Source organism: Sceloporus undulatus, chromosome 2, assembly GCF_019175285.1.
Source record: "Sceloporus undulatus isolate JIND9_A2432 ecotype Alabama chromosome 2, SceUnd_v1.1, whole genome shotgun sequence".
Lineage (NCBI taxonomy): Eukaryota > Metazoa > Chordata > Lepidosauria > Squamata > Phrynosomatidae > Sceloporus > Sceloporus undulatus.
The window spans coordinates 276976882-276993392 of NC_056523.1; the positions used below are offsets into that span (position 1 = coordinate 276976882).

Consider the following 16511-nt stretch of genomic DNA (forward strand, 5'->3'; position numbering starts at 1 on the left):
GATGGGATGTGATTTGTTTGATATTTGATGTTTTTAATCTGTTTTTTTTTCTTTCTATATGGTAATTTTATCTACAGTATTCCTCTTTTAATTGTTATTATCTTAGAATGTACGCCTTGGGCAGGCTTTTATTTACTCTTAATTTTACCAACTTTGTACAGCGCTGTGTATAATTACAGCGCTATAGAAATAAAGTTTAATAATAATAATTAATTGTGTTTCTGTTAAGCCAGAAGGCTTTCCCCCGAAAAAGGGAGGGGAAAGTGCAGCCTGTGGCCACATTCAACTCCAAGACTTCATGAATCTCCCTACCAATTTTTAAAATAAATTTGGAATGATTTGGGGCAATTTTTGCACACATACCATGCAGAAAGCCTCCCTGAAAATATCAAATATAATCACATCCCCATAAGCACCCCTGAGCTCCATATTACCCTCAAATACCTGCATTTTTCTCTGTGGTCCCTCTCAAAATGGCAGCAGGAAGGGATGTGGTGTTACTTCTAATTACCATTTTGACAGGGGCTGCAGAAAGAAATGAAGGTATTTTGTCTTGCTGGGGGAGAATGGCACATGGGGGGGAGAGTACAGAGAATAATCCCCTGGCCCCCCATACAGTTGCCCACCCCACCTTAGAAATTGCCCTCATGATATTTAGCATAGGCATTGCAAGAAGCTTGTAGTTTGATGTCATATCCTAATTTTACTTTTTGTTTAGAATGACTTCAATAAATATACACCTGTTGATGTGGTGTGTTGCCTCATCCACATTGGGCAGTATGTTACAATAATTTATATTTTATGAGCAACATAAACATTGATTGAAAGTACATTTTAAACATGTATTATTAATTAGAAAATTATTTATATAGTAATATTTCAGTCACTTAAAACATTTTTTATATGACTTATGTTTCCTGTTCCCCACAGTGCTGGAAAGCTGTGTATTACCAAAGCTCTTGATCTGACATTATACCTAAAATATGAATGTGAAAATATTCCTGTGCTTCAAGGATTGGATGAACTGATACCTTTGTACAAACTGCTGGAGAAGAGGGATATGAGTAAGACTGAACATCAGTTAAAGGTAATTTGGAGAAGGAGTCCAGATAGCAATGGTACCTGCAGGCTATTCACTCACATGTATAGCTTTGGTGCCAGAAACTTATAAATTTAGCTGTTGCCCATTGTAGAATTAAAACAACAATCAGAAAAGATTGAAGCATCATTATATAATAAGTGGAGTAGACAATATGTAGAGCCACTTAATAGGCAGGTTCCAACGGAAGTGATTAGGAATACAACATAAGCACATAGCAAGGAGGGGAACTGTACAAAGCAGTCAGAAAATCTTATTGAAATTGACCAGAAATTTAGCAGTCGGTGGATTTTACTACACATAGACACACAGGGATAAATCCAGAATTTCCCTTCTGTGACCAAAAGATACCCTTCAGTTCATGGAACTGAATTTAGTGGTGTTAGCTGAGGGAAAGGAGGGATCCAGTGTTGTCTTCTGAGGATATCAAGGCTCTGGGGCACATGTTCATAGGCATAAGAGGTTTCAAGGGGAAATAAAGAAATAATTTCTTTCTCTCCACCAGTGAAAATCCTTTGTATGACCAAGCCAACATTAATAAAATCATTGAAACAATATATTACAAATAGCTGGTTCTTTTAAATCATGGGCTGGAACAGACAGCCCTGAGGGGCGGCTTAAAGACACCCCTTCTGAAGACAGATTGGGGCTGGCTGAAAAAGGAGTAGATCAACTTCTTTTTTGGCCAGGGAAAAGCCAGCTTTGCCAGCCTTGCTGCAGCCCCATGGAGACTTTATTACGTTCTGGTGGCATGCGGCATGTAAATGCGGTACGGCCAGAGCGTCATGAAGCCACCCATGTCTGAGCAGCCAAGTGGCTTCAAGCTGGCTTCCCAACATCATTAGAACATGATGCCTGGAAGTAGGTTTTTTGGGCTGGCTGCTCTGGATGCACAATGATTTAATATAATGAAATCCTGTCATATAGCAATGTAAGTATATGAAGTGGATGAAGAGAGGTCAGCAGAAGATCCTGTTTCTCTAAGGCAGTGTTGTTTTCACGCACACTCAGCCCTTAAGACAAGTCCTGCCAGTTGCCATTTCCTACCAGGTTTTTATACATTCCTTGTCACCCATGGTATTTTGTAAATATAAACCTTACTCTTAGTGAAGTTCATCTGGTAAGTTTCCAATCACAGCAGGCTGACAGGTATAATAAAACTTTGTCCTAACACGTCGTGTAAAGAGCTTACAGAATACGAAATTAAATGTGTTTTAGAATAGTATTCAGGCTAAAGTAACAGCTAACTTGTACATGAAACACCATGGTCAAGTGCACACACAATCTTTCTATTGCTATGAATAGAAGACTTTTGTGTGTGGGTGGGGAATGTATGTGTTTTTCCACCTGCTCTACTAGGTTCTGTCTATTTATAAATTTATTTTTGAGATGAACTGACCATGACAACAGGACTCAAGAATAGTATGGGGTATGTGGTTGTAGTTCTTGCTTCAAAACCTATCTTTTCTCGTTTTTTCAAGGCAAAGAAAGAAAGAAGCTACAGTCTTCCCTCCAGATTCATGGGGGTTAGGGGCAGAGAACCCTCACAAATCCAAAAAATTCACAAATAATGGGGGGGGGGGACTAGTGCATGCGTATGTGTTTCTCTTCTGAAACCTCAAAACAGTTCTAGCAAGCTGTTTGAGGTGCTAGAAGGGCAGCACAGCGCGTGCTGGTCACTTCCTCCTTCAGTTCCTAGATTTGAGAGAGATCCCTGGGCCTCTGTTTAACCTTGGGAACAACGGAAGGAAAGCACGATGTCCGCTTCCTCCTTCAGTCCCAAGGTTTGAGAGATTCCTGGACCTCTCTCAAGCCTTGGGAACAAAGGAAGAAGGACGCACTGGCTGCTTCCTGCTTTAGTCCCAAGGCTTGAGGAAGCTTAATTATTCTCTAGTCCCTTGCTGTGTGACTGTTCCCTCCATCCTCGGCTTTTCCCTCACTCACAGGGAAAAAGCCTAGGAGGGATAGAGAGGGAGGAGTGCACGCGCACACAACTAGGGACTTGCGAATAATCAGATCTGGAATCCCAAAGTCATGAATCCAGAGAGACAACTTTACTGTAGGCTAAAACTGTGTGGTTAGAAGCTTTGAATATGTTGAGAGGTGGAACCCTTTTCATTATTGGGGTGGGGGAACACATACACACAAAGTGTTGCCCTTTGTGTAGATTACAATGAGGTAATTATTACACCTCTGATATGTAGGTATGGAAATGCAATAAAGCCAGAGGTTTTACAGTATGTGACTGCATAAGTTTTACTTCAGTCAGAACTGTAGTAGTCAAGGTGGATTCTTCTGCAGGACACTTTCTGCATTCAAATACTATGGTTATTGAAAACACTTGCTGCTGTAATGTGCTATTTCAGTTTGATTATTAACTATCTTCCTTCCTTGAAATATAGGAATACATGTTCTGACCTGATTTAACACTTTCTCTGAGACATCTTGCAATACTCTTTGTTGTGATTTGTTTCTTTATGAATTCAATCTAGGGATACATAGTCGATCTGTTTAAAAACATGATTGATGCACAGTCTTGGGATGATGAAGGCACAATGTCAGAGCGAATACTTCGGAGCACCCTTCTTATGTTTGCTTGTGTGCGCAAGTACCAACCATGTGTGAACAAAGCAAAAGAATATTTTATGAAATGGAAGACATCCAATGGAACTCTAAAGTAAGTGTTTCACTTTTAGCATGTTAGTACTGTATAGCATTCTTAATCTTTACAGGATAAAAGCACACAATGTCATTCCACAGATGCTGTGACCCCAGTTGTTACGTAACTGTGAAATGGGGGAGAATGATTTGAACATTATCTTCCCAGTAGATCCACAGTGTTGATGTCTTGAAGGGGGTAGTAGTTTGCAGCTGCATCCATAATTTTTTAAAAACAAAATTTAAGATATTCATCAGAATGTAACTTGAAGCCCAATTTGTTCCAGGTTACCCAGTGATATCAAGTTTGCAGTATATGCTGTTGGAACACAGACAGATGAGGGCTGGGACTTCCTTTTCAGCAAATACCAGCTGCCTGAGTTCAGTACTGAAAAGAATGTGATTGAAGCTGTTCTTAGTCTCAGTCAAAATAAAGAAAAGCTGCAGTGGTAAGTACAGAGCAGTATGTTAAAGAAAAACTGAAGAATGTCAATTATATTTTTCACTACAGATTTAATGTGTGGAACTTTAACTATATGCAGGTGGAATTTGGGGTTATAACCCACTAATATGTTGTCCATGAGATGCATCAGATAGTTTTGTAAAATATATATGCAAATAATGCTAGAGAAATCAGTTGGAAATAAGATGGTGAGATTGCAGGTGAAATGGAAATTTTGAACACCAATGCTCTGGAGAACTAGTAGAATTATTTGCTGTTACCATCATGTATATACACAAACATTGACAGATTTGGATTGATAAAAAATCCAACAAAATATCTACTGGGTATTTTATTTTCTTGTGTTCGTTGTTGTTAACTGTTAACTCTGACTCATGGTAACCCTGTGGATGAGACACCCCAAGACCCTTTGTCTTTCACTGATGTGCTCATATCCTGTAAATTTAGATCCATGACTTCTCTAATTGAGTCTGCCCATCTGGCGTGCAGTCTTGCTCTCTTTCTACTACCCTATACCTTTCCTAACATTATTGTATTTTCAAATGTGTTGTGCCCTCTCATGACGTGGCCCAAATACAACAGCCACAATTTGATCATCTTGGCTTCCAGGGGGATTTCAGGCTTAATCTGTTCAAGGGTACATTTGTTTGTCTTTTTGGATGTTCATGGTATCCTCAGTATTCTTCTCCAGCACCACATCTCAAATGAGTTTATTTTCTTCTTAGCTTCTTTCTTCACTGTGCAGCTCTCACATCCTTACATGGTGACGGGAATATAGTGCTTGGATGGTTGTAACTTTAATGTTCAGATGTATGTCTTTGTTCTTCAAGGATATATTGCCTAATTCTTTAATAGCTAACCTTCCCATTCTTAGACTTTTGATTTCTTGACCGCAGTCTCCATTCTGATCAGTGTGATCCAAGGCATGGGAACTTTTTTATTATTTCTCTTTCCTTATTGTCTAGATTGAATTTGAAGCCACTCCGAGTCCTAGTTTTGAGAAAATGGCAGGTTATAAATATAATAATATAATAATTGAATTTATGTAGCTCTTTCATAGTCATTATTTTTGTTTTCTTTATGGAAAGCAGCAAGCTTGCCTTTGCACTTTCTTCCTTGCCTTTCCTTAATAATTCTTCCAGATCTGTGATTTTTCCTGCTAGAAGTATGGTGTCATCTGCATCTTAGATTGTCGATGTTCCTTGTTCCTATCTTCACTCCTTCGACTCTAACCATACTCATTGTATATTTTCTACATATAAGTTGAAGAAATAGATTGATAGAATGCAGCCTTGCCTTACCCCTTTACCAGTTGGGAAGCAGTCTAGTTCTCTGTACAGTATTGTTCTTACAGTAGCCTCTTGTCCTAAGTACAGATTTCTCATCAAGACTATCAGATGTAGTGGCACTCCCATGTCTTTATGAGTCACCCATAGCTTTTTCTGATATATGCACTGTCAAATGCTTTGCCGTAGTTTATAAAGCACATGATGATTTATTGATTTTTAATCCTTTGGTGCACTCCATTAGCCATTAGTTTGCAATGTGGTCCCTAGTGCCTCTTCCTTTCCTGAATCTCACTTGTACCTCTGGGATTTCTCTCTCCATGTACAGTGCCCCCCTTGCTTTATGCGGGGATCCGTTCCGGACTCTCCCGCGTAAAACAAATTCTGCATATGCTCAAGCCCCATTACTTCCTATGGGATGTGCCGCCTCTTCCTCCCTGCACGGCTTTCAGCATATGCTGAAAGCCGCGTAAAGTGTGCCCGCATATGATGCGGGAGCACTGTATGTTTGGAGTTGTATGTTGCAGAATTTTGAGCATAACTGAGCTTGAATGGGATATTAATGCTATGGTTCTATAGTTGCTGCAGACTTTTCTGACTCCCTTTTCATGAATGGGGATGTACAGTGGGCCCTGGGATTTGGTTCCAGGACCCTGTGTGGATAACAAAATCTGTGGATATTCAAGTCCCATTAAATACAATGGCATAGTGAAATGATGCCCCTTATATAAAATGACAAAAAGAAGGTTTGCTTTTTGCAATTTATACATTTTAAAAATATTTTCAAACCGTGGAGGCTTGAATCCATGGATAAAGAATCTGTGGATACGGAGTGCTGACTGTATATTGATCATTTCCAGTCTTTTTAGGTTGTTAGGCTGATCTTTTTTTGGTTGTTATAAGAGTCCATAGTTTCTTAAGTAGCTTAACTTGTCATACCATTGACTGATTACAATTGACAAAACAGAAAAACCAGCAACATGTTCTTTTATATTGGGAAATAGGGTACAACATTGTGTTATTAGTGCATTGTTTATTATTGTCTCTCTTTAACCTGATGGCCATCCCTAAAGTCCTTTTTTAAAAAAATGTAAATCATAAATCTACATGGGGGCAGGCAAAGTTCAGCCCATAGGATGCATATAGCCCCTCAACCCTTTTTCTGCCTCCCAAATTTTCACTTTTTTAAAAGACATTGTGGTTTGCTGGTGAAATTTGATGGCCAGCCACTAAATTCATTCCAGTCAGTGTGAAAGGAACTAAATGTACTATTGCCAAGTTGATATTCTGTATCATACTAAATATCCTAGTCAAATTAGTTCTTTTTAGTTAAATATCAAGTCAATATCATATTAAATTAAATTAAGTCAGTTTGAGGTTCATTTATATGTAAATACAAGTTGAGGAATTTTATTTAATTTAGTAGTATTGAATTAAGAATAATTTTAATTAATTCCAGCTGTTATTAAATCTACCTTATGTATATATAGCTATTTTTTCTGTATTCTAAATAAAACCTTAAAAGAAAAGCATACAATGTGTGACCAGCAAGCAGCTGGCAACCTAAAGATGGCCACTGTCCCTGTGGTAGTTGTTCACCTCTATTCTGTACCTGAAAAGTTTGCTATTATTGATGGTTGAATAACATTCAAAATTCTGAACTACTTTGCAATTCTTTCTGCAAAACCATAACAACCCTCCATTAAATTGTTATTTATTTCCAATATAGGATTGTACAGTAGATCATTTATACACACTGGGTTCCAGAAAATGATGTAAATGAGTTGTGAAACTGTATTTATTTCCTCATCAGCTTGGTGTCTTTGGATTTTGATTAGGTTGATGGATCAAGGTTTGCAAGGTGATATTATAAAGACTCAGAATCTTCCTTATATTGTTGTGAGTGTTGGAAGGAATCCTGTTGGTTATCAGTTAGCATGGAAGTTTTTGAAGAAAAATTGGCAGACTCTTGTGAAAAAGTAGGTTCTGTTCTTAAAACTCTTTCAGTACTCTATTGCTGTTTTTCTTTAAACCATACAAATATTTATTTAATGTACATATTGCTACTTTGTAGGTTTGAACTTGGTTCGCATTCTATTGCAAACATGATTACTGGAGTAACAAATAAGTATTCCACAAAGGCTCAACTTGCTGATGTATGTATGTCATAATGTCATTTATATGGTTGCATGATTTTAATTTGGGACAAATATAGACTTTGATTGGTGCTTACATATCCTTAATTCAGTTATAGTAATGTTCTAACTCATTCAGCTGGTCTAAAAAAAATAGCATTATTGGAAGCCAAATCAGGCATTAAAGCTTTAAAATTTTACTCCATCCTGAGATCCCTGGATATAGGGAGGGATATAGGTATTCTAATAAATGATTAATTGCTGACAGTAAGAATAGATTTCTCTCATTGAATCAGAGCTAGGATTTTGGAAAGCAGATAATGTAATTAAGAATTAGCTAACTACTAGGAAGCAGAATAGCAGAGCACAGCCACTGCTTGTTAGTACTATTGCAAAAGTGAGCAAAACCAGAGAGAAGTGAGGCAAATATAATTTAATAGACTGATGATCCACAAATTAGATGATTTGAAAGTCACCGGCTGGTTATCTTGAAGGGTCTTGGAACCCAAACAGCAAAATGAGTAATTGTTGTTCAAGTGAAGGATAAATAATTTGTGCTATGTTCCATGTTTTTTTTTTTTATTTTGAAGTTAAAAAAGTCTGTTGGGAAGCACTTTAGTTCAATAAAGGATGTGCAGCAACTGCACAATCAGGATGCAGCCTCATCTGTTCCTTTTCAGTTCTTGTTGTTCTCCTGTGCCTTCAAGTTGTTTTCTGATTACTATCACAGGGTTTTCTTAGCTAGGTTTGTTCAGGGAGAGTTTGCTTTTTCCCAGTGTGATTTGCCAAAGGTCACCCAGTAGACTGATCAGGGAATTGGTCTCCAGAGCCATAGTCCAATGCTCAAAACATGCTGTCTGTCAAATCCTACTACAAGTAACAGTAATAATGCAAGAATGAATTGTAGTAATTGTTTTAAATCCACAGGTTAAAAATTACTTTGGATCTCTGGACAAAAAAAAGTTTAGAGCTTCGTGCTGTCCAACAAGCCATAGAAACGATTGAAGAAAACATCCATTGGATGGATAAGAACCTTGAAAAAATCATGAAATGGTTACAGACCAATAGTAATGTGTGAAATTTGTGTGTGACCTACTTTCAAGATTAAGAAATGTAAGTTCTGAAACACATGAAACATGTTGCCTACAAACTAAATTAATATAACATTCTGAAAATAAGATACAGTGGTACCTCGGGTTACGAAATTAATTCGTTCCGCGGCTAATTTCGTAACCCGAAAAACCTTCGTAACCTGAATTGCCATAGGCGCTAATGGAAAAAAAGCCGCGGCTCCATTGAAAATAGCGCCGAGGTTTTTTCGTAACCCGAAAAAACCTTCGTAAGCCGAAACAATAAATCCCTATGGGATTTTTTCGTATCCCGAAAAATTCGTAAGCTGGGTAATTCGTATCCCGGGGTACCACTGTAGTTGGATAACTTAATGCAAATATTTATGTTTATTCTAGTGATGCAAGTCAGAGCCTATAAATATATTTTGAAAGGCAAGAACATAGCATTAACAGCTTGTGTACATGGGACATATACACTCATCCCTCTGCATTTGCGGCTTTAACTTTTACAAATTTGATTATTCACAGATTTGATTAATATGTTCTCTCTAGGAATATCTAGGTCCTCCAGCGCAACTCTATGGTTATCTTTAACCAAAGGTCACACTGAAGGACCTAGAGATTCCTAGAAAGAACACTCTACTAGGCATTTGTAGCTCCTCCAGCACAATTCTATAGTCAGTGTCTGGCAGATGTTGACCACAGTTGCACTGGAGTAGACATTCCTAGAAAAGTGTTATCTCAGATAAAAACGTAGTTTTTTTGTTATCTGTGGTTTTCCCACATTCACAGGGGTCCTGTGCTCCTAACCACAGCAAATGGGGAGGGACGAGTGTACTTACAACAGTCACTAAATTTTTCATTGCAACTGCAACGACCATTTGGAATGGAGTTATCTCTATGCAAATTGCCTCTATAGACATACTTCAGTTGAGCTCATTGGTAGCCGGTATTTTAAAATACATTTGCAGGAGCCTCAGATAAAATAAAACAGGATTTACCAATGCTAGACTTTGAAAGCAACATGGAACTTCCACTCAAAATGAGATCTAGGGCTTATGTGGACAGGAATGATAAGATTATCATGGATTGAAGCAATGTCTGGACTCACAGCCATAGATAAATCAGATGTTTTTGCTTCCAATGTCAGTTTAGCATTATATGCCAAGCTGAAAAAACTAAGGTTAGTCTTTACTGTGGTTTACTAATAGTTTATGGAACTAACTTCTGTAAAACAAGAGAGTTAAATTTTTCATTTTGCACAGAGTGTTCAACTGGAGTATTCTGAGAACAGAAGGAAAGGTTTGTAGTCTCTTCATGGGCAAAAAATTATCCTTTGCTTGATAGTAGTGATCAATATAATCAATCAGTACTATTGTGAAGTTGAATGCTTTCATGGCCGGCATCCATGGTTTTTTGTGGGGTTTTCAGGCTATGTGGCCATATTCTAGAAGATTTTCTTCCTGCTGTTTCTAGAAGATGCCAGCCACAGATGCTGCCAAAATGTCAGGAAGAAAATCTTCTAGAACATGGCCACATATCCTGAAAAAAACCACAAAAAACAATCAGTACTATTCATTATTGGTTGTTTTCCTTTCTGGAAAAAGGTGCCAGTATAAAAGTGTAATATTTCCAACCCAGTATGCTGCAAAACTTAGAATGGGAAATTATTAAGGAAAAATTATACACAGACACAAGTGAATGAGAACTCTTATATCAGTACAAAGTCAGAACTAATCAAGTATATGCTAGTTGTTGAGTGAAATCCACAAGAATAATCAAAAGGTGGATGCCTTCATTACACAAACACTTTCTTCTTTGTTAATATTCTTCTGATCTTCCAAAACCTGCAAACTCTGCCTATAGACACTGATATTTTCCTTTTCCTTTTATAATGTTTTCATGTTAAAGGGAAAGGAAGAATGGTATTGCTCAAAGAGATTGCCTTTGGACATACTTTTGAGATCTGAATGTTAGATTACTAATCATTCTTCCAGGTCTTCTTTGTGTGGTTTACTTGACAGCGCTTCTCTGCAGTTAGCTATTTGGTTTCCCGTTTTCACAGATGGCAAAACAGAGATGTGAAGAAGTTGCTTGTCTAAAATCGTTTGCTAGAGCTTGGTAGAGATGGTACTACAATCGAAGTTGAAACATTCATACCCAAATGACTATCCAAACAGCAATTGTTCTTCACCACCCCATTGCCCACATCTCAATCAAAGAGCTGTATGAACTTTATACTGTAATTAGAGAGTCAAGTGTGATTTGGATTTGTGTTATAATATTCAGTATTTTAGGCAATTGGGGTATACAGCTTAACTCCCGGACAGCAGAAGCCAGTCACTTTTAAAACAAGTTTAACTAATTTATTTTTGCAAAATTGGTGTAATCATGGAGAAGAACTGGGTTTTAACTGCATAGTTTAAATACAAATAAAATAAAATAAAATAAAAATTACACATAGAATCATAGAGTTGGAAGAGGCCGCAAGGGCCATCCAGTCCAACCCCCTGCTATGCAGGAAATCTAAACCAAAGCATCCCCGACAGAGAAATACGGTTGTTAAGTATTGTGCACACAGAACTGCATGTAAATGCTTGATTAAACAAGTGCACATGCAGCAATATTGTTTGCTGGATGGGTTACGTGTATAACTGTGAAATGGGCTGAGACAAAGGAAATATGCTGGATGTGAATAAATTTGTCTGCCTTTCTAACACAAAGGCTAAATATTGTTTGTACACAATTGTGCCAACAATAATGATGCGTTAGCGAAAACCAAGGTTTTAATTACAAGTTAATTCATTCCAAAAACTTTATTAGTATGACACAGAATTTCAGTACAGACTGTCAAATACAGTACTGTATTAACATTATAAATTCTCAAGGACAATGTGAATTCTGATTTTCCTAAGGATGGATGATGCAATCCATGGAGAACATCTCCCATCCTTGCTCCTTTAGAAATAAACAAGAGCCATAGCACAAAATGACATTGTCTTGTGTTCACCCCAATGCAGATGAAAAGGGCTTGCAAGGTAATATTGCTGGCCCGTATATCAAACAGCAAGAAAGCTCGTTTGACCATTTTACCAAATAAAGAATAACACCACATCCCACAAGTCAAGGGTGGCGTGCTACTCAGATTCGGTACTAGAGCCACACTTCCTCTCACTGCAAGGAATATAAAGGTGAAAAAAGATAAATTAGGTAGATTTGAACATGCATTTCAGCCAAATTACCTCCAAATGTATTCTGTGCATATACATCAGGAAGAAGCTGCTCTGTGTCTTCTGAATATCTGGGGTTGGATCTATACCAGTGTACTTGTAGGAAGATATATGTTATTGCTGGACTTCTATATGATACTTTGTCCACCAAAGAGTGCTAACCTGATCCTTCCACAGTTTCACTATCCTTTAGTAGTTCTGATGCACTATTATATTCTTATTGGAAGCCATTAGCAGGGAAAGCGAAGTTCACCGAAGATGGTGACAGGAAACACTCTAGTTTAAAAAATGAAAATACTAATGGCACTTGTTCATGTTCAATACCATACTGTAAGGAGCCAAAGACAAGAAATGATAGTCTATTCTGTTTCTTCTTCGGAATCTTGCAAAATGGGTACTCCCTTCACCATTCTCCCAAAGGCATACCCAATGACCTAAATAGGCAGATAATAAGCCAGTTCGTTGCATTCCAGAATGTTTAAAGCAGTGCTAGGTGCTTATAGACCTCTGATTGTTATTGGATTGACAATTTGCACTAGCCCTTCCCATCAGCTGTGTAGCAAAACCAACAGCAGTTGCATTCCCATGTCTGGAGGGCCATCAGTTGCCAACTGCTGCTTTAAACTATAAATTATACTAAGTATATAGAAAGAGTGAGCAAGCGCACACAGATTTCGTGAATTCACTGAGATTTACAGGCACTATGTGAAGATTATGTGCAAAATTGCAGATTGTTTCATTGCTATTAAATTTATAGGAAATATATTTCTTACAAATATAAAGCATCCTTTCCATCTCAGAGCTGAAGAAAATTACAAAAAAAGGACAGTAAAATAAATGACTAGAAAAAAGTTAGTTCATCCTTGGAAATAGCAAAAAGTGCATAGCATGCCAAAATATCCAGATACCACGATATGAAAACCACTCAGGAGACTATCTTGCTTCTGCAAAATAGCTTTTGTTCAAGTGCAGCTATCCATCAGCAAAATGAAGACTCTTTGCACTGCTGGAGATAAAAAGAGAAAGATGGAGAAAACAGGCTTAGGATAGTACAAAGGGCTTGCTTCATAGAATAGACTTCATCAGGTGAAACACAGAACAGTTTCAAATAGATGAATGAAAATATCCAAGTAAAGCACAAACAAATATGTTACACATGTTAGCCATTTGGTGAGAATATCCACATCAGTTCATCTTGAACATGAGCTGCTCCACTAATGACTGATTTCCTCAGGTGGAAAAGCAGGCACTATAACCACACTATTGTTCGTTTTGTTTTTAAAGGAACTAGGGGCTGCAGGTGAACCAAACAACAGCAATAAATCCCAAAGAATGCTGATGCTATAGATGTCTGTTCATCCTCTAGGGCAGGGACAAGATACCTGTGGGACTCCAGATATTGTCTCCATTAATCCCAGCCAATACGACCAGTGTTGGGAGTTTTAACACAAGATCATGGAACATCACAGGTTCCTTGATCCCTGCTCTAAGGATATCTTGTGTATGTACACAGCTGCCTTCTATACAAATGTAAATCAACCCAGTTCTGTCTTGTTCTGTTTCACATGATGTGCATTTGGGATTGGAATCATGTAGCCCTCCAGATATTGCTGGACTGCAACTTCTACCACCTGTCACCACTGGCTGTGCTTATTAGGGCTTGTGGAAACTGCAATTTTTCAATGTCTGGAGGGATGTGTGATTCCTTTGTTGTGTGCCTTCATGTCAGGTAACTCTTAAGGCAACTTATCACATTTTCTTTGGCAATATTTGTTCAAAGGAGGTTTGGTTTTGTTTTCCTCTGAGGCTGAGAGAATGTGACTTATCCAAGGCCATTCAGTGGGTCTCCATGGCACGCAGAGATTTCAAACTTAGTCTCCAGATTCAACACTCAAACCGTTACATATCGCATGTAATTCCTACACAACCTATATGCTCGGTTTTAAAATATGTTCTTGGCTGGCCAGATTTTCTTTTGTGAATATTTTGTCAAATTTAGTTTTTACATTTGGCAAAACTAAAGGGCATGCATCTTCTGTGTGACAGTTAAACTACAGAAAAACATTGTGTAAAAATCAATTGAAAGGCACTGTTACCTTAAAAAATTGAACTGGACTTAGAAAACACATTTGGAATAATAATTTAAAAAGGAAGTAATTCTGTTTTAAACAAAAACAAACAAATCATCATAAATGGCAGGAATCAAATGAAATAATGCAAGTTGCTCTTCCCCCAAGCTCTGTTTTTTCCCCTAAAGCTCTAAAATGCAAGTTTAAAAATTGGCTTTTCTAAGTTACCCATTTTTTCTAAACCTTTCTTACATAATGGAAGGATCTGTGCGCATGTGCACACACATACTATGAGCAGCTTAATAATTCTTACCTGGTAACATTTAACTCTTTTTTTTGTTTCTCAGATTTTGCACTGGAAGACTGCTCTTTTGCCTTGCAGGGACAAAACAACAAGATTACGAGTTGGAATTTTCAGTTCATACAATGAATGTTAGCTATTTATCAAATCAGTTAAACAAAGCTTGAAATTCTTGCATTTGTTAAGAATAAGTGAGAGTGCAGCTTTTGACAAGATGTATGTTTTACACTCACATTTGATATCATAAAGGATTTGTTTCCCATCCAAACTATGCCCTCCTGATACAGCTTGTTGGCAATATCACAGATCAAATATCCATGTATCATTCAACATCACCTTGGAAACATTATATGCATATGTGCAACTGGTCTTGAAACTGTGGCCCTCCAGATTGAATTAACTGACAACTACCATCATTCCTGAAAACTAGCCATGCTGGTTAGGGCTGACTGGAAATAAAGGTCAAGAATAACTGGAGAACTATTGGTTCTAAATCCCTGCTTTTCTCCATTCAACCAAATATATGATTAGTAACAACAATGCTGATTTAACATTTAAAAGCTGAATTGATCATATAAAACTCAGGGCACTGATGTGAAAATATAGCATAATTGTAAGAAGAGCCAAGACAAGTGAAAGTAGATTGTTTCAATTTACAGTGAAATAACTAACACTGGAGGAAAGGTATCGTAATACAAACTAGTATACATGTGCTTCTACTAGAAGAAAACCATACACATTTTGATTTCTATATTCCTCTTCCTTTGATATCCACATAATGTTTTACACATTATGAATTCTATGTGCCACTGTCCAATTGGTATTTCCACCTTCATCAAGCTGGGCACACCAACAACTTTACAGAGGTAATCACTGTGCCATTTTTTAAAAGGACAAAATCATGACTTCTAAGCTGTAGTAGAAAAATGCCTAGGCACTGGAAGACAGAAATTTTTAAAATAGCCCAGGTTCATTAAATGGTCTGTGATTGATCCAACTACACTGTGCAATTTCCTTTTTCTATTTTTTTTATATTACCTTTTTAGAGGATTTTGGTTTCTTTTCATCCTTTCTAGCTGGTTTAGATGTGGTGGTATCTTTTGTTTTTTCATCCTACACCCAAGGTAAAAAAAGGACTTTAGTATACAAATGTTCAGATTGAAATACAACTTACGCTAATACTTTGGGAAATACTTGTTTCCAGAAAAGGGTTACTAAGCTACGATCCACCAAAAAATGTGAAAAATTCTGGGGGTACCGATACTTGTTGAGTTTGAGAACAGAACATTCTCTGGACAATACAGAGGAGCAACCCACAATCCTTTGGGTTATATCACTTCCTACCAGTTCTGGAGGTAGGGGGGCAAGAAACAGAGTGGGTAGAGGGAGTCACCTAATTCAACAGAATGAAAATGGCCTTGTAGCTCCTGTCTTGGGAAATTCCTATAGACATGGTGCATTTTTTTAATATACTGGAATCCTCATTGGAGGTCAGAAAACATTAGGTCATGCAATGCAAATTTTTATGGTTGTTTTGGGGTGGGCAAGTGTCCCCCAGAATTCAAAAAAATATGATCTCTTTCTTTGATAAAATTAGCAGCTTGGTAAATGAAGGAAATGCTGTGGATACAGTATATCATGATTTCAGTAAGGCCTTTGACAAGGTTTCTCATGACATTCTTGCAAACAAGCTTGTAAAATGTGGGCTACACAAGGCAACTGTTACATGGGTTTGTAACTGGTTGACCAGCCGAACTCAAAGGGTGCTCCTTTTCATCCTGGAGAGAAGTGACCAGTGGGGTCCCACAGGGTTCTGTCCTGGGCCGTGTGATTCAACATCTTTATCAATGACATGGAGGACAAAATTGGGGGCATACTTATCAAATTTACAGATGACACCAAATTAGGAGGAATAACTAATACAGTACTCCAGAGGACAGGAACAAAATTCAAAATGACCTGAATAGACTAGAAAGCTGGGCCAAAGCTAACAAAATGAAATTCAACACAAGAGAAATGTAAGGTACTGCACTTAGGGCGGAAAAATGAAATGCACAGATATAGGATGGGGGACACCTGGCAGAATGAAACTACATGTGAAAGGGATCTAGGAGTCCAAGTAGACCACAAGTTGAACATGAGTCAAAAGTGCGACACAGCAGCTAAAAAGGCCAATGCGATTTTAGGCTGCATCAATAGA

At 37.7% G+C, this 16511-nt stretch overlaps 2 protein-coding genes across 8 annotated transcripts in view; one reads left to right on the forward strand and one right to left on the reverse strand.

The window, feature by feature from the left end:
- Positions 1 to 14788, forward strand: part of ERAP1 (endoplasmic reticulum aminopeptidase 1) — an 83953-nt gene extending 69165 nt beyond the window's left edge. Inside the window, 8 exon segments of the mRNA XM_042448314.1 lie at positions 931 to 1087; positions 3592 to 3776; positions 4045 to 4206; positions 7345 to 7485; positions 7581 to 7662; positions 8569 to 8592; positions 8594 to 8754; positions 14358 to 14788. Coding sequence (XP_042304248.1) covers positions 931 to 1087; positions 3592 to 3776; positions 4045 to 4206; positions 7345 to 7485; positions 7581 to 7662; positions 8569 to 8592; positions 8594 to 8719 — 877 coding nt within the window. The 3' untranslated portion in view covers positions 8720 to 8754; positions 14358 to 14788.
- Positions 11513 to 16511, reverse strand: part of CAST (calpastatin) — a 98490-nt gene continuing 93491 nt past the window's right edge. For 6 of the 7 annotated variants that reach the window (XM_042448317.1, XM_042448318.1, XM_042448320.1 and 3 more), the window contains 3 exons: positions 15350 to 15424; positions 14324 to 14385; positions 11513 to 12947 (listed from right to left, as the gene is read on the reverse strand). In XM_042448317.1, the coding sequence (XP_042304251.1) occupies positions 12914 to 12947; positions 14324 to 14385; positions 15350 to 15424 (171 nt within the window). In that variant the 3' untranslated portion in view covers positions 11513 to 12913. The remainder of the gene's footprint in view (positions 12948 to 14323; positions 14386 to 15349; positions 15425 to 16511) is intronic. The other variant, XM_042448319.1, reaches the window with a different exon arrangement.